The sequence below is a fragment of the Eurytemora carolleeae genome, unplaced genomic scaffold (assembly GCF_000591075.1).
Source record: "Eurytemora carolleeae unplaced genomic scaffold, Eaff_2.0 scaffold1455, whole genome shotgun sequence".
NCBI lineage: Eukaryota > Metazoa > Arthropoda > Copepoda > Calanoida > Temoridae > Eurytemora > Eurytemora carolleeae.
The window spans coordinates 50,280-77,683 of NW_019397350.1; the positions used below are offsets into that span (position 1 = coordinate 50,280).

Consider the following 27,404-nt stretch of genomic DNA (forward strand, 5'->3'; position numbering starts at 1 on the left):
TATATATATATACATATATATAGATTTATGATTATAAACATATAATACAATGATAACCAGGAAAAAGCGGAATGTTGTAATTTTGAAAATAAGTGTAGACAAATTCATTCCACTTTTTAACTGTTAAAAATTTAATTTCTGAAAGGAATTATAAAAAATCTAAAATTTAATATTTGAAAGGAATTATAAAAAATCTAAAATTCAATATTTGAAAGGAATTCAATCTAAAATTAAATATTAGAAAGGAATTATAAACATCTAAAATTTAATATCTGAAAGGAATTATAAACAACTAGCTGAAGGGCCTGGCGTTGCCCGTGGAAAAAAAAATTTAAATAAAAAAAGTTGAAAAAGAAAATTTCAAATTTTTTTAGCCTATAACACCCCCAGCTACCCATGAGTGTTCAAAAAAATTTCAGCCCATTTGGTCCAGCTGTTTGGCCGGCTATAGGCACCATATATATATATATGAATCTAAAATTTAATATCTGAAAGGAAGTATAAACAATCTAAAACGAACAATTTGATAAATTACCTGAAACTAAATTTATTTTACTTTATAAATAAAGAACACAAATTCGATGACAAAAACCTTAAGGAACTGAGTTCTTGTCACAAGGTCTGATTTTCGCATCTTTAAAACCCGATGTGGTAAACTTTTGATATTTCAAATTATGAATTCTCTAAGATAAACTAGTCTAAGCTTGAAATATCAACGGTTTATACTCGGTTGAAAAGATATAAGGATTATAAATTTGAGTTTGAGGCAAGAACTCAGTTCCTATATCTATTATATTTTTTTTTACTTTTTTTAGGTTGTTAAATGTAGTTGAACAATAACCAGGATTTAAAAATGTTATTATTGGTTCAAAAGGACTGTTGGCGTAATTCCATGTAATCCTCTATGTATGGATGGAAATGCCCAATTCTTGAAACTTTTATCTGCTTCATATTGTGGAAGTTATTGTCATTATTGTAGGATTAAAAGAGTTTAATTCTGATAATTCATAATCGCTTTCCTGTATAGTAGAAATTACGCTTGAAGATCCTACAAACTATTTCTTCACAACTGTAAGAGACATCTAAAAACTTGCCTTTTGGACAAGAAATTCATGAGAAAATTCGCCGGTTAAATTTTTTTTTAAATCAATACTTTCCCTTTGAATATAATTTGAGTCTTACCAAGAGCTGCAAGAATACCAGCAGACCAGAATACTTCACCACACAGAGCAGGTAAAAACAGGAGTCCGCCCATCCTAATAATAATAGTAGATAGACGAAATCAAATGTCGTCTTCCTTTTCGAGAAAATACACAAAGAAGTGAAGCAAAAAAACAGCGAAGTGATTTTACAACTTATATCTTGGAAAATTTAATACAAAATTTTTCATTTTTTATTTAAGATTTCAGAGTTGTACCATGTTTTTAAGTAATATAATAAAACTTGTTAAATAAAACTATAAGGAGCGTCCCATATAATAAAAGATTATTTCCAAGCTTTGACGCCAAAATACGCATGTACTATTCCAAAAACCTAGCATTTGCTGCATGCAAGTTTTCAATCTTTTCTGATTAGTCCTAAAATCGCAATTAATAGCTATATACGAACCAATAGATATAATAGGGTGGTTCCTTGATACACTAGGGTTAATTAGGAAAAATCTGTGAATAATAAATTCGCCAAAATCAGCAAAAAAATTATCTGCTGAATTTGTATTTTACGAAAATTTATTATAATATCAATTTAAGATCTACAAGTTTGGCGCGAAAAGGGCTATAAAATCGGTTGTAAAACTGATTTGCAAGCTTTTTTATATTTAAGAAATATTATTATTTACTTTCTATAAGTCGCAGACATAATGTATGTTAAGTTCACACTGTAGGCTATCGTACACCCTCATTTTAAGGCAATTTGAACATAAATTTAGAGATAAAGAAACAAACTTTTCTGGCCTCGATAATCAGTCAAAGGTACGTTTTTATTTTCATCTTTGAATGAAGGGTGACTTGATATTACGCTTACATTCCCTTTTGAGAGATCAATTTAATAAGATTTGTCTAGAATTCATTGTATAAATGTTTTCTCTTTTCCCTGTCTGGAATAGATTTACATAAAGTAGGAAAGAAATCAATGTCTGGGAAAATGTACAGCTGATGGACCAAACATGTAAATAAAACCTTCTCAAGTCTTACTTTTGTAGAATATTCTTAAAAGTAACAATAGTTCTATATTCAAACCTTAATAAAGAATTAATAAGCAAGTATGAAAAAGTAATCTACATAATTTTACAAAAATCTTTTTTTTCTGAAATGTTTTTTTGTATACAAGAAAACAAGTTTAATTTGTTTAATGAAAAACAATTGACGAATGATGCTACCAAGTTAATTTGGCTCCAGTGATCCAAAAAATTGTATTAGGAGAAAATTTGACACTTTTTTAAGACTGTATACATATGTTCGATCGAACCTTAAGATAATTAGCAATTAGAGTGACTTTGCTCTAATCCTTTAATACATGTACACCAACTTATATCATAAAGACGAAATAGAGGGGCGTTAATTGGCAAAATTGATCATGAAAGGAAATGTTTTAATACATAAACTAAACAGAAACATCAAATAAAGAATACAATTATTTTGTCAGTTACAAAAATGAAGCTTTGTATTACTTTTTAAAAAAGTTTGTAAATACATTTCTGGCACTGATGATAAGAATAAATTGTAGTCGATGTTTTTTCTCTGCTCGTAGCCATTTCTCAGCAAAGATTATGCATTTAGATTTTGAAATATGACGAATAAGCATGGGCCAACAAATAAAACCTCATTAAAATCATTTAAGACAAAGTTTCTCTCTGAAATAGACAAAAAATATTTTGGACTTGGTATGAGATTATCAAAGAGTTGATAACATCCGGATCCATATATATGCGTCCTGTCTGGATTTGTATGCGTCCCCAAGAGCTAATTATACCTAATTATACGGTACCTGGATCCGTATGCGTCCTGAAGAGCTAATTATACCAGGATCAGTATGCTTCCTGCAGAGCTAATTATACCTGGATCCGTATGCGCCCCAAAGAGCTAATTATACCCGGATCTGTATGCGTCCCGAAGAGCTAATTATACCCAATTATACCTGGACCCGTATGCGTCATGAAGAGCTAATTATACCTGGATCCGTATGCGACCTGAAGAGCTAATTATACCTGGATCCGTTTGCGTCCTGAAGAGCTAATTATACCCAATTATAACTAGATCCGTATGCGTCCTGAAGAGCTAATTATACCTGGATCCGTATGCGTCCTGAAGAGCTAATTATACCTAGATCCGTATGCGTCAGCTGAAGAGCTAATTATACCCAATTACACCTGGATCAGTATGTGTCCTGAATAGCTAACTATACCAAGATCCGTATGCTTCCTGCAGAACTAATTATACCTGGGTCCGTATGCGCCCCGAAGAGCTAATTATACCCAATTATACCTGGACCCGTATGCGTCATGAAGAGCTAATTATACCTGGATCCGTATGCGTCCTGAAGAGCTAATTATACCTGGATTAGTATGCTTCCTGCAGAGCTAATTATACCTGGATCTGTATGATTCCCGAAGAGCTAATTATACCCAATTATACCTGGATCCGTATGCTTCCTGCAAAGCTAATTATACATGGATCCGTATGTGCCCCGAAGAGCTAATTATACCCGGATCTGTATGCGTGCCGAAGAGCTAATTATACCCAATTATACCTGGACCCGTATGCGTCATGAAGAGCTAATTATACCTGGATTCGTATGCGTCCTGAAGAGCTAATTATACCCAATTATAACTGGATCCGTATGCGTCCTGAAGAGCTAATTATACCTGGATCCGTATGCGTCCTGAAGAGCTAATTATACCTAGATCCGTATGCGTCAGCTGAAGAGATAATTATACCCAATTACACCTGGATCCGTATGCGTCCTGAAGAGCTATTTATACCAAGATCCATATGATTCCTGCAGAGCTAATTATCCTGGATCAGTATGCGCCCCGAAGACCTAATTATACCCAATTATACCTGGATCTGTATGCGTCCTGAAGAGCTAATTATACCCTATTATAACTGGATCCGTATGCGTCCTGAAAAGCTAAATATACCCGATTTTACCTGGATCCATATGCGTCCTGAAGAGCTAATTTAACCTGGATCTGTATGCGTCCTGAAGAGCTAATTATACCTGGATCCGTATGCGTCCTGAAGAGCTAATTATAGCCGGATCTGTATGCGTCCCGAAGAGCTAATTATGCCCAATTATACCTGGATCCGTATGCGTCTTGAAGAGCTAATTATACCTGGATTTGTATGCGACCTGAAGAGCTAATTATACCTGGATCCGTATGTGTCTCGAAGAGCTAATTATACCCAATTTTACCTGGATCCGTATGCGTCCTCAAGAGCTAATTTTACCTGGATCCGTATGCGTCCTGAAGAGCTAATTATACCTGGATCCGTATGCGTCCTGAAGAGCTAATTATACCTGGATCCGTATGCGTCCTGAAGAGGGTCTAGCATAGTAACATAACCCTTGGTTCTCATCTTGTTTGCGAAAAATATTCCACCTAATTAAATAATAAATAAAATCTGGTATGTATTCTTTAAATATTTGGATATTCATGAGTTAATAGAATATGGTAGAAAGCTTATTTGTGATAAATTTAAACCATGTGAACTTTATTCCTTTTTTGAAAGAGAATACCAAAAGGCGGTTCACCGACAAACGACCCAGAGTCAAACGATATATATGGTAAAACGACATAGGGTCAAACGACATAGGTCAAAAACGTGACAAATGGTCAAAATGGAGAAAAAAATATTGTATGTATTATTTCAGGGATAGGTTAGGTTAGGTTAGGTTCTGGGCCGAGCGCTGTGGCTAGGCCAGGATAGGGGCCCAGCGCTGAGGCTACTAGTTCTAGTGAACATAAAAATAGTTTCAATTGACCAAAAATGTTGCCCGTTTGTTGCACTTTTTGACCCTTTGTCGTTTCACCCTTTGTCGCGTTTTTGACCCTATGTCGGTAAATCCAAAAGGCTAATCAAAATTTTTAATGCTTTCACATTGGAAATTATTCCATTATCATTATTTGAAAGTCGTACTTATAAATTAAATTTCAATGACTACTCCTACATAAATTCACTACTTTTACTACCGTTAAATTATGAAGATTTTCTCAAATGTGTTAACCGGGATGTCAAATTTTTTTTGCCTTTGATTACATAGCCAGGCTGTATGTTCTATTCAATTTACCAATACCTAATATATCTCACAGTATAATCTAATAACGTAGATTGATGATAAAACTTGTAAATGTTTCTTTTTCTACTTCATCTTAGTTAATTTCCTTTTTCCTTTTTTTCTTGCTTACACAATTTTCTTTTTTTTAATTATCATTATTGTCGGATAAAAATATGTAAACAAAGCAATTTACCTAACATAAGACTAAGAGCGTAGCCAAAGGGTGCCTGAAAAAAATGGCTTTAATTTTAATTCTATTCATTTTTATTACAAATCGTTTTACCTGACACCAAACTAAACCGTCGTTGAAGACGATTTCGGCGGTTCCGTTGATGTATCCCCCGCCGACCCAGGTGGCGGTCATCGTAAATATTCCGACAAACATACCGATATTTCGTCCAGCCAGCATTGTCTCCTCCTACGGAATATTCACATTAATGGGACTGTAGGCGTAATTTTCGATGACCCTCCATTTGTAGAGTTGCGTGTTCAATTCACAACAGTACCTTATAAAGTTTTGGCTGATCAATAATATAGGACTTATTAATTTTAAATTTAAATTTATCATTATGACAAGTAATTGAACTAGGTAGAAGGTACGGCTAGTTAAACTTTTTCTTCTTATAGTAAAGTTGATCTAGGAAAATTTCACCCTAAGAATTTCTAAAACTAAATATAAACAAGTTAAGAACCCATTTCAGTCCATTTTAAAATCTGACAAAATTAAAAGATTTGTTTTGAGGAGGTGTACATTCTAAACGCCTTTTTTCTAGAATTCCAATGTCCAGGTAAGCTCTATTTACAGGGATATTGTTCAGGTGCAGTTTCTTTTATATATATAATTAGATTAATCATCCTTATTGTAGTGTGAAGAAAGAAGAAGTTACATCTGCATTCGTACATTTACTTTAAGACTAAACCAATATTCAGAGATCTGGGACTACATTTCATGAATTTAAGCTAGGTTGCTGAACTAACAACCGCCGATTTTATCATGAATAATCGAAACTCGAAATCTCGAAACACTGATTAAAATTTCAAGTTGAAACAGCTTTGCTTGAACTGCGGTTCAAATTCTTTAAATTTGGCCACGGGAAGGATTGAATCGGTGAATCAAATATGAACCAGCGGTAGCCAGTTCAAATTCATTAAATTTGGTCTCTGGAACCGCATTTAATAAATTTAAGCTAGGTGGCTGTCCTACCAACCGCCGATTTTATCCTGAATCACCGATTCAAAGTTGAAGATTCGTGAGGTGTTGTACCCATGATTTAGGAGTTGAACCGGAGGTAGGCAGTTCAGCGAACTCTCCAATTTATAAATTTTGGGTCCAGTTAGTTTAACTGATCTCTCATTGGCCAGATTTTGGAAATTTGGCTAATGAAATATTAACTATATCTTCATAAAGAGGTCGAAATTTATGAAGAAACAAAAGACAGTTGAACTAGCCTAGGCAGAGGTTAAACTTTTACTTGCCCACAAAAATACAGACAGATTTCTATGTAAAATTTGATCTCGGCAACATTATTTCTCGAAATTCATAAATTTCCAGCTCTTTTCATATGCAGGGTTACCCACAAAAGAAGAAACTTCAGAGACGACTATACGACATTTATACTGTCTGTTTCCTTACCTTTTTAAATCTCTACAACTTTAAACTCGCTTCTTTCTTTGCCAACTTATTGAATAAGCGATTTAAAGATAGTTGGGATGTTAATGCGATAAAAAAGCGCTTTTGTTCGCTACTAATCTTACTTCTATCTGTTGCGTCTATAAGGAAAAAATTGATAAAGACGTCTCATACCGAAGAGCGTAGTGTCCATACAAATTGAGGAAATTGGAACATACGACTTAGATCGTAAAAAAATCAAATTAATATCAAACAAATCATTCAGATATTACAACCTATAGTCATCGATTATCTTTCGCTACATTTGTATATATTTGATATTTCATACTAGTTTTGATTTTGTTTTTTTTAAATAATATTTAGCTTACAACTTGTTTTCGAACATTCCTGGAAAATATGAAAATGTCGTCTTCATTACCAAAAATCCTCGAAACAGGAATAAATGTTTTTATAAGTAACTCTCAGATCATAACAATTAAAACATATTATGAAAAATCAACTATATATAAATGTGGCGAAAGATAATCGATGACTGTAGGTTGTAATATCTAAATGTTTTGTTTAAAATTAAATTGATTTTTTTACGGTCTAAGTCGTATGTTGCAATTTTCTCAACTTGTATGGACGCCATGTTATTCGGTATGAGACGTCTTCAACAATTTTCTCCTTATAGAGGCAACAGATAGAAGTAAGATTAGTAGCGAACAAAAGCGCTTTTTTATCGCATTAAGCCTATACCCCCTTTCATTTTTCGCGAACACTCCCTTTAAGTTTAATTTCTGAGCAAGGAAACCCCTATGTTTCTCACGTATGTTTAAACTGTGCCATGTAACAATACTAGTCTAGTATCAGTCATCCAACTATTGGCTATGTCCAAAGTATTGTCATGAAATCCAGGCAGCCACATGAAAATATAGTCATTGCTTTCAAGGAACGGTCATGGTTAATACAGGCACCCCTCTATTTAAAGGAACGTTCATGGTTAACTCTCAATTTAAAGGAAAGGTAATGGTTTATAGAAATACCCTTCTATTTAAAGGAATGCTCATGGTTATTACAAATACCCCTCTATTTTAAGGGAGTGTTCGCGAAAAATGAAAGGGGGTATAGGCTTAATGCGATTAAAAAGCGCTTTTGATCGCTACTAATCTTACTTCTATCTGTTGCGTCTATAAGGAGTCTCATACTGAATAACTTCGCGGCCATAAAAATTCAGAAAATTGCAACATACGGCTTAGACCGTAAAAAATCAATTTAATTACAAACAAATTATTCAGATATTAAAACCTATAGTCATCTATTATCTTTCGCCACATTTGCATATAGTTTATATTTTATAATATTTTTTAATTAATTTGTTTTGAATTTGATTATTTCTCTTGCGGCTTGCGCAACTATCTAAGAATGCCGCGGACCACTCACATTTTTCGAAATCAGTTAAAACGTTTTCTAAAAAATAAAATATTATAAAATATAAACTATATACAAATGTGGCGAAAGATAATCGATAAATATAGGTTGTACTATCTGAATGATTTGTTTGAAATTAAATGGATTTTTTACGGTCTAAGTCATATGTTGCAATTTTCTGAATTTGTATGGCCGCTAAGTTATTCGGTATGAGACGTCTTTAACAAGTTTCTCCTTATAGACGCAACAGATAAAAGTAAGATTAGTAGCGATAAAAAGCGCTTTTTTATCGCATTAAGCCTATACCCACTTTCATTTTTCGCGAACACTCCCTTTAAAGGAACGGTTATGGGTAATATAGGTACCCCTATATTTAAAGGAATGGTATGGTTAATACAAATACCCCTCTATTTAAAGGAACGGTCATGGTTAATACAAGTACACCTCTATTTGAAGGAACTGTCATGGTTAGTACAAATACCCCTCTATTTAATGGAACGGTCATGGTTAATACAAATACCCCTCTATTTAAAGGAACGGTCATGGTTAATACAAAAACTCCTCTATTTAAAGGAACGGTCATGGTTAATACAAATACCCCTCTATTTAAAGGAACTGTCACTGTTAATACAAAAACTCCTCTATTTAAAGGAACAGTCATGGTTAATACAAGTACCTCTCTATTTAAAGGACCGGTCATGGTTAATACAAATACCCCTCTATTTAAAGAAACGGTCATGGTCAATACAAATACCCCTCTATTTAAAGGAACGGTCATGGTTAATACAAATACCTCTCTATGTAAAGGAACGGTCATGGTTAATACAAAAACTCCTCTATTTAAAGGACCGGTCATGGGTAATACAAGTAACCCTCCATTTAAAGAGGGGTCTGCCTTTGAACATTTAATATTACTAAAGAAGTTTAAGATAGAATCGTTTATGTAGGTTTAAAAGTGCATTATTCTGGTAATTTCTCCATCATTGTTAATATTGTTCTGCCGATTTATGTTTTGTCCTGAGTGAACATTCTTTATTGCCAGTATGCATTGAATAACTAGTATGTACGTGTCGTTCAATTTGTATATACTGCCGGACTAGCAGTACATAAAAGGAATTGAGTCTGTGTCACAAACTCTAACTATTTAATGTTATATCTTTCCAACCTGATAATGGAGGCCTAATTGAATTCATGGTTTAAACATATCTAATGCCTACGACCTTGGGTTGCAAAGATATAGAGATTAGACAAGAAGGAGATAATTAATCTTGCTTACCGTCCTTTTTGTATTTGTACGTAAACTTTATTTTACAAATTTACTGTTATATTAGAAGGTCGGCCTGGTACTCTAACAGAACTGGTATTTTCAGTCATATTGGCATTGCTTGTACATATGTCAACCGGGACTTTTTATTTCAAATATTTTAATTCAATCAATTTTGGTCTACAATTCAACAATCTTTAAACTTACGGAGTTGTCTTTATAATTTTTTCATTCAAAACGCAAACGAAAAAAAAAAGTATAAAAGAAGAAAATCAAAAAAACTGATGTTCATTAGATCTAATTGTGATCGAAACAATTGGCTTTCTGGAAAATGTACCGAAATCTGCATGATGCACTACACTAACCTCCTCACTGACCCCCTCTACATTACTCTTCTTCTGAGCAGCCCACATTCCCACTCCCAGGATAACAAAATAGAAGATGATTACAGACAACAGACCCAACAAGTCAATGTCACCAATAAAGTCCATGGTCAGGCCTAAACAGTAAATATCACTATTAATAGTTGACGTGCCTGTCTGTTTCCAAGCTATCAACGTAAAAACGTCTGATCTGAAAATCTACCAAAAAATACTAGAATCCACTTTTCATTTTTGAAATTTTACGATTTGTGAATAAGTTAAATAAATTACTATTAATGTGTTCTCTTACTTTTATAAATAGGTACAAACAAAATTTTGGATGAAAAAAATATTTCTTTAAAAACAAAAAAGCAAAATGCAACTTGAGCTGAACTGAAAATTAAAGCGTGGTTGTTGTGAATAACTGAAGCCATTGTGGGTTAAATCAATATTTATCGTTGATTTCTAATTGCTCTCACTTATTTGAGATATAGTGTAGATATAGTATTAATATAAGTATATTTTAGTATACAGGGTTACCCACAAAGTATGAAACTGTAAAGACGACTGTTAGCTCTTAAAATGTGAGATCTCAAGATTAATTCTGTCTTGGATATAGTGACCCCATTGCTTTTTCAATGATTTAGCAAAGAAACAAACAAGTTTACAGTTGCAGGGAATCGTAGAACTGTATAAATTCTGTACAATCGTTTCTAAAGTATCATTCTTTGTGGGTAACCCTGTATTTATTTTGAAAAAAATATTTGTTTCGTCAAACACTTTGTCCAGGTCTAAATACCAAATCGATAGAACATTCAGAACAAGCATTCTTTTTCTCCCATTCGAAAATCGAAAAATCATGGTATCCAAGTTAAAGTAAAGGTATAAGACATTTTTTTCAAGTTAGCCGTGAGTCATTTTTTAACATACCCCCCCTTCCCACAAACAGACTTTTAAAGTAAATAATAGGGAGCCCCACACCCATCACCAACCCACCCACCACCACTAAGATTGTAAAACGCAGGATATAAAAACAGTTTATAAATTATATGCGGTGAATTTTTATGACCTAAGAAACCAAACAAAGATATAAGTTTTTGTTAATAGACCTTAGCCCAGTTTCAGATATCGATATTAACTTTGAAAAGAAAAATAAACAACTGCAGAGAATGGAATCCCCAGTATCCCATCTTTAATTTTCAAATTTCATATTTTTCTCCATCCGAATTTGTAATAATTTTTTTTCTAACAAAAACCAATCTTATTATTTGCTTCATTATTAAACAACAAGCTATTTTTAATTTCGATATGTTTGGATTTATTTGATAATATGAACAAAATGTGTAGGAGTGTAGAAATTAATCTATAACACACACTACACAGTTTATTTTTAAGATTAGCTTTCTTGTAGCCCCCCCCTCCCCTCCCCTCACCCTCTTCAAATATTGGCCGCCACGAAAATGGGCTTTATATGGGAAGTGTTTTTTGTTCAGTTAGATGGTCATTTCTTTCTCTTCCTCTCTGAAGCTCCCCCCCACCCCCCCCATCCTCTCTTAAACTCTTTTTAAAGCAAAAGTTTGAAAGAGAAAAGTTTGTATTTCCTATTGGTATTTCAACTTTAAAAACATCGCAAAACGTTTCTTGTGAAAAAAAGTTAATGGTTTCCATTAGTTTCTTTAGTTTCCTTATTACTAATCCAAATAATCCCTCCATTACACTTACTAACATTTCAACCAATCAATCTATCCCCCCCCCCTTCTACATCTCAATCATATTTCGCCATTTTTTTAAAAAATATCTTTTTAAAAAGTGCTATTTATATTTAAATGCTTAAAAGATTGCATAGAATTTAAAGTTCCCTTTTATACTTAGGCATGTTTTACTTTCTAAAATGTACTAAGATCAAAACATGTTTCACTTTTCTTTCACGGGACACAAATTCAAACCAGTATGTTCAAAAAACTAAACCGACCATTAACATAAAAATACCTTAATCGTTAACTCTAAACAGGCTGAGGGGGCGTTTGGCGTTCCCCCCCGTAGTATTTTTTGTCCTAACACTCTCATTTTTGACACTATTACCGTGAAATTTTGTGACATTTACTAAATAGTAATTTAAATCCAAAATAGCCCATGACTAAAGATACAAATCTAGAACTATATTTTTGAAAAGCCTTTGAAAAATGCAAGTAGAAACATGTGTCACATTTTGATATTTGTTTAAAACAAAAACCAAAAATATTTTTTTCATTTTTTAGACCCTTTTAGGCATTTTTTTCCACACTCCCTAGCACCCAAACTATTATAGTTATCGGTCTAATTTTTTTTCTTTGAGCTGGCCATAAAAACTTGGGCTATGAACATGCATTGCAACCCTTTACCTATTCCTTTAGGCCCAGGCTACGCATACATCCCCCAGCCTTTATAGAGTTAAACTATTAGATTAAGAACCATCCAACCGATCCACATAGGTTTCTGTTTATGAAACCATCCCCCCCCCACACCTTTCTTCTCACCAAAATATGAATAAGTGTGTTTATCGATTATAAATAATATTTACCTTAGGAAGACGACGATTTGTTAAATGCAAAGTTGCAGTACAGTAAGTACAAGAGTTTATCAGCTGAAGAGTGTACAGTTTAGTAACAGCAGTACAGTAATAGGATATTTCTAAAATATATATATTATTCTATCATATTCCATTGCATTTAACTAGTTGGACTTTAAACTAGGTTTTGGTAAAGATTTAATTGATATAATATATTCCAAAAAAAGTATAGCATGTTAATAATTCAACAAGTGAATAAAATATCATAACAAATTGGTAAAAATATTTAGCAGGTTATAAGAAATATTTAACAAGTTATGTATAGGAAATGTTTAACAATTTCTTAGGTTACAATATTCTGACCGGGTATTTAGTTATTAAGAATATTTAACATGCTTTCACAAAAACTCAAATTTTCGGATCCCTATATCTTTGCAACCTGGTTGCGTAAACCTTAGTTATTTCAAACTTAGATTATTTTATCTACCTGGTCAAATTGGAAGATATGGTTGGTCACTGGTTAGAAGGAAATTAGTACGTTTCTGAAAAAAAAGCATTTTAGATTTATCCGTTTATCCCCCCAAAAAAGGTTTTGGCAAGAAAAAAGTCGAAATTTATAATTTCTGAAAATGCACCAATTTTAAACAGAGAAAAAATCAGTGAAAATTTGAGAACGATTAAAAATGGCGACTTCTAGACTTCAACGCTAAAACTGTTGGAAGAAAAAGGTGAGCTTCGCCCTAAAAGCAGCTCTAGTATGGTTTATTGTATATTTTTCTCAATCAATTTAAATTTCACAGTAACTGTAAAATTAACCTGTGAAGTGAAAATGGGTTTCATATGTTAATTCCACAGTTTGTATGATAACAATAAAGCAAGGTTGTTAACATTTTGAAAATTAATGAATGGGATATTTTAGAACATGTTTCTAGATGTTTAAAAGTTTTCGAGAATCAAAAAAAAATCAACCTTTAAGTTTGTTTACGTTCTTTTTACATTATTTTATTTTTGATATTAGTTTCTTAAATTAAAAATGCTTGACTTTTAATACTATTCGTGTGTTCCCGAAATAACCCTTTAATAACAAGAGCTCTTCTACGTGACGTAAATTCATTCATTTTTCTGCATTCAGCCTTTCACAAAATTCATGCTAAAATGTTACAATGAAAACAGGGTTGAGATGATAATCAATTACAACTTTCTATTGCATGTTAAAATGTCAGAAAGTATTTTTGTCAACCCTATCACGACTTGAGGTGTTTTCCATGTGGTTTTTTCTTCATGAATTAAAAACGGCTCACACCACTATAGAATGCTCAAACTTCACTTTTTTAACTTTATATCTTCAAACAAAATTTGCATCAGAATTTTTATTTTGATGCATGGGAGGGTATAGGTCCGGTTCGGAGGACGGTCAAACGGCCATGGTCGGTGTTTCAAAATATCTAAAATAGTCCATAACTTTTTTATAATAACTAGGCTTTAAGGGGGCTTCGCAACAATATTCTCATTTGTAAACATTTACTCTATAAATACATTGTAAAACAAACAAAAAATTTTTGCGGATTTTATTTAAAATTTGTGGATTTCAAAATTTTCAAAGATTGAATTTTGTTAGAAGCAAATTTTTGAAAATCCGATCATCCATAAACCTTCCTTGGAGTCACGCATAGGTTCCACACAAAATTTCGGCCCTATCGGTTCAGCCGTTTTGACGTTTATTGGACACAAACAAACAGACAGACCAACCACCCACCCAGACAAGCAAATTTTATATATAGAAAAGCCTTTTATTTAATTTTTGTCACTTGTTATTACTAGTTACTTATAACAGTAAAAGTAAAATCTTTTAACATTTTTCCAATGTAATTTTGAACTTTTTTTATAACCTCCCTATCACCCTAACTATTAAAGTTAGAGTTCTAATATTTTAATGACCTTGCCTTGTAAAGACTCCTCTATCTCAACTCTTACGGTAAATTATCCCCATATCTATCAGACAAAAATATCCAATTAAGGAGATGGCGCTAAAACTGGCGTTTTGATTTTGTTTCTCTATTGTTATATATGAATGCAGTAAATTGTAAAGTATATTCCATGAAACCTCCCTGTATCCTCCCCCACTCTCATGACGGCTTTTAGTCCGCTCTACCTCAGCCATAGAGAGAACCAGCCTCCAAGCCTCACCCCCCTCCTTTACCCTGCCTTGCCCCCCCCCCCCCTATAACCCTCTTTTCTCCTAACACTTCAGCAAATTATAGCTCGACTTCATCTATATTTATAAAGTTGTAATCTCTATTTGTCCTGGTGTTTGTTTGTTTGTCCGATCATAACTCATGAACCCCTGGACCGATTTGCCTCAAAGTTCTTAGCTTGGTTTTGAGATTCTAATTTGAGTGGGTCGACTTTTATAGCGAAAAGTTAGTTTCCTAATAAACTTTTAAGTGCGGGTAAACGGCGGAAGTAAGTACCCTGTGCAACGCTGGGTTCCCAAGCTAGTTCAAAAATAAAATCACACTTGTCTTCAAAATTTAGAGAGAAAACCTCCATTTTTTTATTATCGTGTTTGACCTTGGGATATTTCAATCTTGTGACATTCGTACTTCGGAATTTGTGGACTTGGAAAAAGTATTTTTAAGGTATAATAATAGGTGTGAACAGATCTTTGGAAATATGGTATCTTTTATAGGGACTGTAAGTGCAGAAGCCACTCCATACAAAGCAGTAAATGCCCACTTTAAAAGGATACCCTGGAACCCTTTATCTGATCAAGAATGGGGAAGATATTGTTGATTTACTAGGTTTAAAAGTGTTTTATTCTCACAATTCCTGTATATTTTTTCTGTCGTAGAGGAACCACTTTTATAAAAAAAAAAACACAATTAAAAATAATCAGTTTTCAAATGATAAACTTAGATATATAATTCATACTTAATCAGACAAGGCTTTTGAGGGTACTGCCTTTTTTGTGTGGAGGGTCATTTGAAATTACGACAAAATTCCCTTTAAGAATAAAAATATGGAAAACCCTTATTTCTTGATAATGGGATATGGACGTTTAGATATTAGATTGCAAAATAGTGACATCTTTCAATGTATTATTGGACTATAAAATATCAAATGACCAAAACACGTGAAAATTTGCAACAACAAAAAACAACAACTTTACTATAAACGTTGATTCAGAAAACAAGATCCAACCAACTCAAATTTTCTAATCATTATATCCTTGTTATCTGGTGATGTAAACCTTTAATATTTTTACTTTGATTTTGTATAGAATGCATGGTTTTAAAAACGTTTCACAGGGTTACCTACAATGAATGAGACTGTATCACGTCCTAAAGCTCAAGGTTCAATAGAGTTTTCTGTCTTAGATAAAGTCGTTTAATGGTTTATTTAATAATTTGACAAAGAAAGAATCAGGTTAACAGTTGCAGGGGATCCCGAATATATGGAAACTGAATTGAATGAAATTGAGCTGCGTCGCTGAACTATCTACTGCCATGCCGGCTCAAATTTAAACCACCGTGCGATTCAAGGTTAAAGATTTGAATCGGTGCTTCATATGTGAACCGGCGGCGGTAGGCAGTTCAAATTCTGAAATCTAACCATGTATATGAAGATTAGAAAATTTTACATTGAGGCGACGACTCAATTTCTTGAGAAAAATCCCTAAAATTATGTTCTAGAATAATATAGATTTTTGTGGTTTAATGTATTTTTTTATTCGTGAGATGTTAATTATCCAGATGTTCCTGGTTTCGATTTTTGACTGATTAGAAATGTTAACATTCAGACATGTTGGCTGACAGCATAAATAACAGGATATTCATTACATAGTTAAATGTTTAATCAAAGACAATAATTTAAATTTTTATGATTCCAACTAGGATTTTCCAATCTTTGCAACCTGATGTAACCTTATATTTAAAACTATAAATTATTTTATTTAAAATTATCTAGGTTTGCTTTTTTCACCATCAGGTGGCATGGATAGAGGAATTAGAAAATCAGAATTGGAACCTTAAAAAGTTAGATTATTGTCTTCTTTGATTAAACTTTTAACTATGTAATGAATTGCTATAAAATCATATTATTTGTAACTAGTCTATTCTTTAAAACTGGCCTTTAACATTTCTTAAAAAGAAAATTAGTTGAAACGATTTTGAATAACAATTTTCTTAGTTCAAGGAATTGAGTCTTTGCCACAAACTCTGATTTTCAGATCCCTAAATCTGAGCAACCAAAAGTCGTAAACCTCAGATATTTCAAAATATGAATTCTGTTAGATCAAATTATCAAAGTTTGAAATATCAAAGGTTTACACCATCATGCTGCAAAGATATAGAGATTTAAAAATTTGAGTTTGTGGCAGACTCAATTTCTTTCTAAACAAAAGTCGACCGTAAAGTTCTTACAGTTATCTTTTTATGTTGGAAATTTAAACGTAATTTTTTTTCAGGAAAGGAGAACTTGAAAAAGCAGTTTGTAACAACAAAACAATAGCAATTTAATTTTGAATTAATTGATCTACAAACAACACCGTAAACTAAGTTTTCGGTGCATACTATAGTAATCTGCAGTATTCTGACCAAATAAATAGTGGGTATTAGTGGAGATTGACGAGGGTCAAACATTTATCTATTTGAAAAGTTCATTTGGAAAATGAAAGAAATGCATAACCTTGTTATGGTATTTCTCCAAGAAAATGTAGGTTTTATTATTCTCATATTTTTCAATTTTTCCAGTCACCCTATTTTTTAACTTTAATAATTTATTTTAATTAAGTTTTACAATATTTCAAAATATTTATATTATTTCAGATGAAAATATTTTGAGATTTCTATATTACTTGTTCATCACCTTATATATAAACCATTTAAGTTAGTGGTCTGAAGTTTAAAAAGAATGAGAAGGCCTTGAAAAGTTGGATGCACACTTTCTATCTCAACACTAAGGGCTAAATCAGGGGTGGACCTAAAAGGCATTTTGGAAACTTTTCTCAAGCTATAAAGAATGATAACCCGTTCAAACTTTCATAAATTAAGGGCTGAACCTTTCTTAACCGATTTTATTTAGAAAGGTTCCGTCCATATTTTTCGAAAGTTTTATAATAGCTTCTTATTCATTACAGATAAGCTTCAAGAAAGTTTACGGAACCTAATCGATCCGGAAAGGTCTTACGGAAATCTGAAAACTCTAAATTAGGGCTACCCGCTCAAAAAAAACAAATGATACATAAGATTACGACGACACTTAGAAGAATCTTCTACCTGTTTATTTCCTGCAGTCGTCCCCCCACCTTAGAGACGTTTTTTTACAGGGTGTATTCTCAGTTAGATATCCCAAACTACACACTGCCATGCTGAAATAAAATATAAAAATAAAATATAAAATAAAATATCAAGATAATATTTAAAGATGAAATGATATTTCTGCACATCAAATCAGGATCATACTTCATAATATAAAAGTACTAGCTTGGGAACCTATTTTTGCCTGTTTTTTATTTTTCCTATCAAAGTCAACCTGCTCAATCTAGAATTTTTATACCAAGCTAAGAACATTCTCTTGGTTTCCCCAATCAAAATTTGAGGAGAATCTGTTCACTATAAACTACGGTTAACAATTTAAGTGCCAAATAGACTTTTAACCAGCTAGAACAAGCTGTACTGTACAATTACACAATACAAAATCTGTTCACTATAAACTCCGGTTAACAATTTATGTGACAAATAGACTTTTAACCAGCTAGAACAAGCTGTACCGTACAATTACACAATACAGAATCTGTTCACTATAAACTCCGGTTCACTTTAAGTACCGAATAGACTTTTTATCAGCTAGAACAAGCTGTACTGTACAATTACACAATACAGAATCTGTCCACTATAAACTAAGGTTCACTTTAAGTACCGAATAGACTTTTAACCAGCTAGAACAAGCTGTGCCGTACAATTACACAATACAGAATCAGTCCACTATAAACTAAGGTTCACTTTAAGTACCGAATAGACTTTTAACCTACTTGAGAAAGCTGTACTGTACAATTACACAATACAGAATCTGTCCACTATAAACTAAGGTTCACTTTAAGTACCGGATAGACTTTTAACCTGCATGAGAAAGCTGTACCGTACAATTACACAATACAAGATCTGTCCACTATAAACTAAGGTTCAATTTAAGTACTGAACGGACTTTTAACCAGCTAGAGCAAGCTGTACTGTACAATTACACAATACAAGATCTGTCCACTATAAACTAAGGTTCAATTTAAGTACTGAACGGACTTTTAACCAGCTAGAGCAAGCTGTACCGTACAATTACACAATACAAGATCTGTCCTCTATAAACTAGGGTTCACTTTAAGTACCGGATAGACTTTTAACCAGCTAGAGTAAGCTGTACCGTACAATTACACAATACAGAATCTTCTCACTATAAACTAAGGTTCCCTTTAAGTACCGGACAGACTTTTAACCAGCTAGAGCAAGCTGTATCCTATAATTACACAATACAGAATCTGCTCACTATAAACTAAGGTTCACTTTAAGTACCGGACAGACTTTTAACCAGCTAGAGCAAGCTGTACCGTACAATTACACTGGAAGGAAATCCAGGATACTACGCTAAATGAATGATCTTCCCTTCTAATGACATTTATGTGTGTCAAGGGGTTTATGAGTTATGATTGTACATGCAAACAGAGATTTCTACTACTTACATGTACATAGATTAGTGATGAAAAAGCGCTTCGAAAGACCATATTTTAGAATCTTTACATTTTTTTCTTAAATGTTCATATAAAGGAACTGAGTTGTTGCCACAAACTGAAATAAGCTCATGGCTAAATCTTTGCAACCTGATAATGTAAACCATTGATATCTCAGTTCAAAGAAATATCTCAGGTCTACGATATTGGATTGAAAATATATAATGGTTTAAACGATCAGAATAAGTGGCAATAACTCAGTTCCTTAGTAATTTATTTTGTTTGTGAGGGAGAGGCAAAAATGTAGATAAAAAAATAATATCTTTCTTGCTTTTATTCTAAAATTGTATTTTCGAAATGCAATCTTAAATAGATAAAAAAATTAAATCTTTGCTTCTTGTAATCTTAAATTAAATATAAATATTAATAAAAATAAATTGATATGAATATTTGTAAATACTATTTCCATTCTCGATCCAATATATTACCAATGAGAATGATAATAAAGAATTAACCCAATAAAGAATTAACCCCAGGGTACCCATACTCCATAGGTTTCCTCAAAAGTTTCATCCAATTTAGTCCAACTATTAACATATACATAATATATATATGAGGGAAAAACTTTATTATATATCTATATACATATATATGTTATGTTTAAAGATTGTTTGTAAAATGTTATGTTCCTTTGTCATGAATTAGGCAAAAGAACCAACAATAAATATATTAAGGTTTGATTATTTGAAAAGTAATTTGTACATCTCTCTTATTCAAACTGACTTATAATTCGTGTCTTGAAAATAAACCCAGACTCGAATTTACCCTTGAAAAAGTCGCGTTATTATAAAAGTGTTCATGAAAAAATATGCCTGCTTAATGCACTATTAATCAATCAATCAATGCATAAATAAATCAAGCTGACAACAGCATGAATAATATATTAAAAAATATGGATCATAGTATAGATAAAGTTTTTTTCCTTAAAAAATACCTAGTGTCTTAGAAAGAAACAATACATTTGGAAATTCTAAGACTATATAAAGTGTTCATACACCGTAAACTAAACAAAAGGAGAGGGTCTAAGGATTTGAGTCTTTGCCACAACTCAAATTTTCTAATCCCTATACATTTTCAACCTAACAGAATTTATATTTTGAAATATCAAATGTCTACGACATTGGATTGCAATGATATAAAAAATTCAAAAATCTGAGTTTGTGATTAAGACTCAATTCCTATATGTGACATTACAGGTACGGCTTTATGAATTCGGAGCTCCTATAGTTTTGATTTTACCCAGAAGTAGGAGAAAAGCAAAGTTATTTGGTTAGAAAGTGAAAACATTTTGGTTGTTCACGAAGAAATTCTTCAATAAGAGGTGTAGTGGTTGAAAATAAAATTTCAATGTTACGCACAGTTTACATTAGTTTAACTATCTACAGTTGATTGTTTGAAGTAAAGATATTTTGAATCATCCTCAATAAACATGTATAAACATAAATTTTCATTGACCAGTTTGCACAATGAGCTACAAACATAATATCAATACACGATACAAATAAGGTATTAGTAACCCAACTAACCAGCAAGGAACCAATAATAAATCAAGACAACACGTCCTAACTTCAGCATAAAATATTGGCCAGGTGTGCACACGTCAGAGAAAAATAGTTTGCAATTTTCATGACAAATATTTATCAGTAAAAACATACTCTTTATATCAACATCTTAAAGGAACTTTAGACGTAATATCAAGTTGTCCACCATTTATAAAATCTATGTCCGTTTCCTGTAAAACCTTTATCTGGCCAAAAATAAATGTTGTTCTCAATTGTTGGAAGTTAAAGGATACCATTGTGAATTGGTGTAGCCCTGATTAAATGGAGTTTCTCTTGCCTTTATTAGAACAGTCCCTTTAAATCTCACTGCAAACTAAAATGTGTACACTCTGACATAAAAGTCGAGCAGTATTATTTGCCAATTATTCCTTCTTAAACTTAAGCTATGTTTAACCAAGGGCTACAAAAAAGTATAGTAAGTTGATAAGGTAAAACCAAAGTCCAAGGCGTTATGACACTTTAAAGTCAAGACAGTCTGATGTAAGTGAACTAAAGCCGCGTAATTCTAAGGTCTAAATGACAAGCTTTGAATTTGAAATATACAATAGAAAAGAGACGATAGAATGGAACTAAACACTTGTCACGTCAACAACTCATTTTTTAAATTTCACTGAACCAAATAGGTTGTTAATAAATAAATATTTGAAATGAGTCCCTTTAATTCAACTAAAAAGTTCAGCAAGAAATTGCATTAGAACTAAAATTGGGAATGACTTTTCAACTCTCTTGTTACAGGGTTACCCAAAAATGTGAGAATTCAAAGATAATGATGCAATATTTATAGATTCCCTTTCATATTATTTTGTATTCCTTACAACTGCAGTAGAAGTATTGTACTAATAGCCAAATTATTAATTTTACAATTCATGTCAATTTTTTAAGAAAATAAAGGAGATATTTCTGCCATTGTTTCTAGATAGATGAAGGTTATTAATGGCCGCTCTACACCACAATATCCTTAATTGTCTCTTTGCTCAGATTATAGGTAGGTTAGATCTATGTGAACTCTGATGAATCGATATGAATGCTGCGAATTATTTCTATAAAACTAAAGTAAAACAAAATGCTAAGTTATACTTAGGGGTAATGTCAGGCCAACAAAAAATTATAAGTGAGTTAGTGTGGTAAGTTCAAAGTTTAAGGCGTTCCAACACTTCAAATTAGACCCAGTCTTTGAAAGTTTAAAGCAGTCAGGAGTTTTGTGAAGGGTAAGTGAACTAGGCTAACCTTTTCACTAAACATTTACCACAGGCTTTAATTTTACAATAATTGTATCTAAGCGATTTCATATATATTATAAGAGTGTTTTAAATCGAATGTTTGAGAAGGGTTTATAATGTTTGAGAAGGGTTAAGAAGAGTTGAGAAGGCTTAAGAAGGTTTGAGTAGTTTTATTTAGGTTTGAGAAGACTTGAGAAGATTTGAGAAGATTTGAGATGGTTTTAGAAGGTTTGAGAAGGTATCAGAAGGTTTAATGGTTTGAAAAGGTTTAAGAAGGATTTAGCTGGTTTGAGAAGGTTGGAGAAGGTATTGAACGAATAGGAAATGAGAAGAGAGGGAATTTCAAGGATTAAAGTACACTTATCTCTTTAGATAAATATATGGAAATGAGCTTTAAAGGAAGCGTAAATGTAAGTTTAAGTGGCCCTCCATGCAAAGATGACAATGCCCAAATCCCACCGGTACCCTTGAAATCTTTGATGGATTAAGAATGAATTGGATATCAACGTTAATAATTTCATAAACTGATCATCTTCACTTGTTTATTATATACAACAGTTACTTGTCAGGAATACAAATAGGAATTATAAGTGTTAAATACTTTAAAGCTAGAAATACGACTATATATTCCACATTAATGAGCAGATAAAGGTTTCTTCAAGGGTACCGTTGTTAATCCAATGTAAACTCCAGTTTATTTCAAGTACCAAAGCCGACTTTTAACCAGCTAAAGCAAGCTGTACAGTACAATTGCAGACTGTTTAAGGCAAACCGGGACAATAAGACAAATAAATAAGCCCCATTAGTGAAATTTATGTGAATCGGACAGTGCCATTATTGCATGGAGGGTCACTTGAAATTACGCTCACAGAGAGGGAAGGGGATGAATGAATAATAAGTGAACGAAAAAAGTGTGATTTGTCTAACTTAAACTTTTATAAAAAATATAAATGGATACAATAACACAAGGATATCAAAATACCGAATTATAGTTAAATGAGATGGTTTAGGGCGGAGGGAAACAAAGATAAAGATTCTAGGATACAAGGATAAAGTGATATATAGGAGACAAGCATTACAGATTACTTGAATATAGTGATACAATGGGGTTAGAATACAAGGATACAAACAGACAATAATGCAAGGATACATTTGTACACGAGTTAAAGGATCTAAAAGGATACAAGACAAGAATGAAAATACCGGAGCACTGAATTGATTATAGAGGAAAGAAGTACACAGCAATACGAATGCACAAAAATAGCAATTCAAAATTATACGAAAAAATGAAAAACAATTACAATACACAATTGTACAAAAAATCAAGGACATCTCACGGGCAGCCGTAGTACATTTGAATTTCCGAGCCGGGTCAGAGGTGCGTGATCTAAACTTTAACTTTTTTTTGGAGAAAAAAGTTTTAGAATCCAAATAAAGGACAAAAATAAAAAATAAAAAATATCACTAAACTACATAAGTACAAAGTTATTATTTAGAAATTACAAATGTTTGATATTGTCTCAAGAAAGAAAATGGTATTCTAAAGTTTTGTCAAGGGCCACTCTAGAATACGATAGCGTTATTTAAAGAAACTCTGGGGTAATAGCTGCTAAATAATGAAAAAAAGATAATCTAAAACTGTAAAACTAGATGACAACTTCAAGAAAACTGCGAACAAAAATAATTTAGTGTCATTGCCCTCAGAATTATGTGTACTGTTTATTATGTACAAATATTATTTTTTTCTATATGACTGCTCAAACAAATGACGGAAAAATTTGGAATTGCCCTTTTTGAAATTGATTAGAAATACATGGCCGGTGTGAATAAATTCAACAATGTTTTTTTGAAAATCCTGGAAATAAATTGTTAGTTACCTGGTACTGGTGTCATGAGGCCTAACTGTAGTAAAATGGCGCTTTTCCCAACCGTCTCATGACTGAGCCTCCTTCTCTCTCTCTCTCCTGCCTCGTTCTCTCTCTGTGTGTCTCTCCTCTTCCAACCTCCTCGTCTCCTACTTGTCATGAGATGTTACCACGGGTTATATCTTTTCTACGATTTATACAACTCACAGAGCTCTCAATTCAATTACATGGAACTCAAAGTAAACTCTTCTTGAACAAACAAAGTGCTTTTATTCGAAAAACACAGAGTTAAAAAGTATTTATATGAGTTTAAAGCCTTACAAATAAAAAAAGAGAAAAGCACAGATTAAAAGGTTGCAATGCCTGATTCACAACGATACCCTGAAAGGTTTTGCCTAATCAAGAATGAATTATATATTATAATGAAAACTGATTAAACTCAATGGGGGTTTCACTAGAAAAGTAATTAGCGAATATCTTAATTCCGAATTAAAGATAAAGGCCAGATAAGAAAGAAAGTCGATATTCTGACTGGTTTCTAATTTTAATGGGGTTCATTTAACTTTTAGGTTGATTTTGAAGAAAAAGAGAAAAAATTTGGGGTAAAAACTTTGCATTAAACATTGGCAATGCCATTCCGAATAAGAAAAATAATCTTTTATAAGTTTTAGATTCAAAAGACTTTAATTTTTTAAAAATGTGTTTGATAAAAAAAAATTAAAATAACCCCAACTCCAGTAGAAAACGTGTATGGAGTTGCATTTAATGTTCAAAGCCCAATTTGTCAAGGCCATAATGTTCAAATATATGTATATTTAAACAATGAAATACAGCAGTTGTGCAGTGTAAACAGACACATTTCACAAAAAAAGGAATTTTATAAGTGTCTGGTAAAGCTATTTGCTTTGTAACACCATCAAATACACTTAAGTAATTCAGTATTGTCGTCTTCCTATTCCATTGTTTTCTGGTTATTACTGTTTATATTTAAATATTTAAATGAGCGGAGAGCTTTATTTATAGATATAATATGCTATAGCTGGCTAAATGGACTTTTGCTGACTTTTTTGGAGGTCACCCCAGTACCCTGGGGTGAGATAGGCTAAAGAATTCTAATTTTTTTTTATTTGATATTTTTTGTTGTTTAAGATAGAGATCTAAAATTAACATTTATTAAAATGTAGACATCTGTGACATGTTATCATTTTATAATTTGTTCTTCAAAAGTCGAAATTTTTCTCAAGGGTTTTTAAAACTCCACGGGCAACACCGCGCACTTCAACTAGTATATATATATAAGCGAAGATCTTAATTATAAGATTAATAAAACCAGTACACCGCACAACTAGAGAAAATTACTCTATTTATTAAGAATGAATTTAAAACAAAAAGCTATCTACAACGCACTTTATCAGTCAATCAACAGTAGTTTGTTAAAGTATATTAGAAACGAAAATTGTGGTAATACATGTTCCGAACAAGACTCTTTTTGATGTAGTAAGTTTAGCGCGTGGAGCAAAGAGCTTTATTATATAGATTTAGGAAGACTCATAAAACTATAGAATAGTAAGACGACATTTTAGGAATCTCATATCTATTTAGTGTTGTTATTTTACTGTAAACTACGGTTCATGTTACAGTAACGGGCCAACCTTGAACCTGCTATAGAGCAAGCTATATGCAGTACACATACAGAAAATATAAGAAAAAACGGACAGTACGCCAAAATGTATGGGATTTAAGTGAAATGGTTCTGTGTACACTGCATAACTGCGGGTTTTTAATGTTCAGTGGACTATTTAAGATTTAAAGTGAGAACCAGAAAACGAAAAGGAAGACGACTTGTATAATGAAGTGTGTCATGAACATGACACAACATTGTGCAGTGAAAACAGGCCCAGTTCACGTCGTAAGCATAGAGAATAGAAAATATATTAGAGGGGAATTTGAAAATCTCTCGGTATGAATTTTTTCAGTCCCTTTCAGTCTGAAAGGAAGTTCAAAGTGTACAAATCATTTAAATGTTCACAAATTATATGCAGTAGAGTACATTAATACAGTATGTTCCCTAGACTATTCATTTCAATTTCGAATTTTTAAAGCTGTTAAATAAACTTTATAATAAATTAGGTGAATAAAAAACATCATTTGATTTATAGTTTTAACGGAAAATCATCGTTTGTAAAGTGAAAGGCGTAGAGTCTATGTGAAATGATCATTGGTCAATTATGAAACCAGCTTATTTCATAATTTGGTTTTCTTTTAAAATTATTTTTAGATTTTCTATAAAATGATTTTCCAGGGCCCAAAAGGTTATATAGCATAAATATGTGAAGTATACCTACAGTATGGAAACAGTACAACAAAATGGCCGTTTTACACTTTTTTCTAGTAAATTCCCCTCTAATATATATTCTATTCTCTTTGGTCGTAAGTTATTTAATAAGTCACGGTAAAACTATTTGTTTTAACAATATCAAATACACCTTAAATAGCTTCAGTGTTTTCTTCAAACTTGTTTTGTTTTTTTACTGTTTGTAATACTGGAGAATATAGAGGTGGTGTATCCTGCAGGATTTGAATCGGCTTGGCGGTAGGGACCTCGCAAATTCATAAAATACGGTGCAAGAGCAAATATTTAACACATGGAAAACCTAGAAGGCTTATTTAGGAATAATCTGATTATTATTTGTAGAGCATTGAATATAGGGCATAGAATACTCATTTACAGGACATAATAGAATACTCATTTACAGGACATAATAGAATACTCATTTACAGGACAAAATAGAATACGCAATTACAGGACATAATAGAATAACATAACATAACATGAAATACTTATTTTTAAAGCTATATATGGCTTATTCAAGGAGATAGAAAACGTTTAAAAAGGATAAAAATAATTAAATAAATAGTGGTTGGAGTTTAGATAAGTTAGAGTATAGAATTAAAAGAATATATAGTAAATATTAAATCTAGAAAATTAATAATCTGAGCAGGAATATTTGTGTCGGATACCTATAATCCACATAAATTAATCTGCAGATTAACATAAATCGAGCACAAGTATTGATCTTGATATCCATAATACAAGAGTTCCAAGCTCTGGTGTATTTAGACCCCAATGAAGACCAGCATTATCCCCATGAATTTATGTGATCAAGAATCTAGAAAGTATAAATTTACAAACTACTATTTAAAGAACAATTTAAAGTTTGAAATCCTTTAATACATCTTATACTTTAACAGGAAGCTTTAAAGTCAAGGCAGTATATTTAGGTAAAGTACAGATCGAAGCCTCCCCTCACATGACGTAAGCAAGGAAGTGTAGGGTGGAGGAGGGGGGGAGGGACGCAGGAGTTAAACATTCCAACGGGCATCAGAGTTTGTACTATGGACTTTTTTTAATTTGAATAAAAGCTGTATAAACTTACAATTGGAAAATTTCTGGACGAATACGTGAACATTGTTGTGTTATTTTTGGC

The 27,404-nt window shown here is 32.3% G+C and overlaps 1 protein-coding gene across 4 annotated transcripts in view; it reads right to left on the reverse strand.

Moving 5' to 3' along the window:
* Positions 1-24,209, reverse strand: part of LOC111713679 (high-affinity choline transporter 1) — a 44,173-nt gene extending 19,964 nt beyond the window's left edge. For 3 of the 4 annotated variants that reach the window (XM_023488610.1, XM_023488609.1, XM_023488611.1), the window contains exons 1-9: positions 23,929-24,209; positions 17,768-17,859; positions 12,979-13,033; positions 12,504-12,613; positions 9,947-10,080; positions 5,561-5,695; positions 5,471-5,504; positions 4,519-4,600; positions 1,183-1,256 (exon numbers count right to left, since the gene is read on the reverse strand). In XM_023488610.1, the coding sequence (XP_023344378.1) occupies positions 1,183-1,256; positions 4,519-4,600; positions 5,471-5,504; positions 5,561-5,695; positions 9,947-10,072 (451 nt within the window). In that variant the 5' untranslated portion in view covers positions 10,073-10,080; positions 12,504-12,613; positions 12,979-13,033; positions 17,768-17,859; positions 23,929-24,209. The remainder of the gene's footprint in view (positions 1-1,182; positions 1,257-4,518; positions 4,601-5,470; positions 5,505-5,560; positions 5,696-9,946; positions 10,081-12,503; positions 12,614-12,978; positions 13,034-17,767; positions 17,860-23,928) is intronic. The other variant, XM_023488608.1, reaches the window with a different exon arrangement.
* Between the last annotated feature and the right edge of the window lie 3,195 nt (positions 24,210-27,404).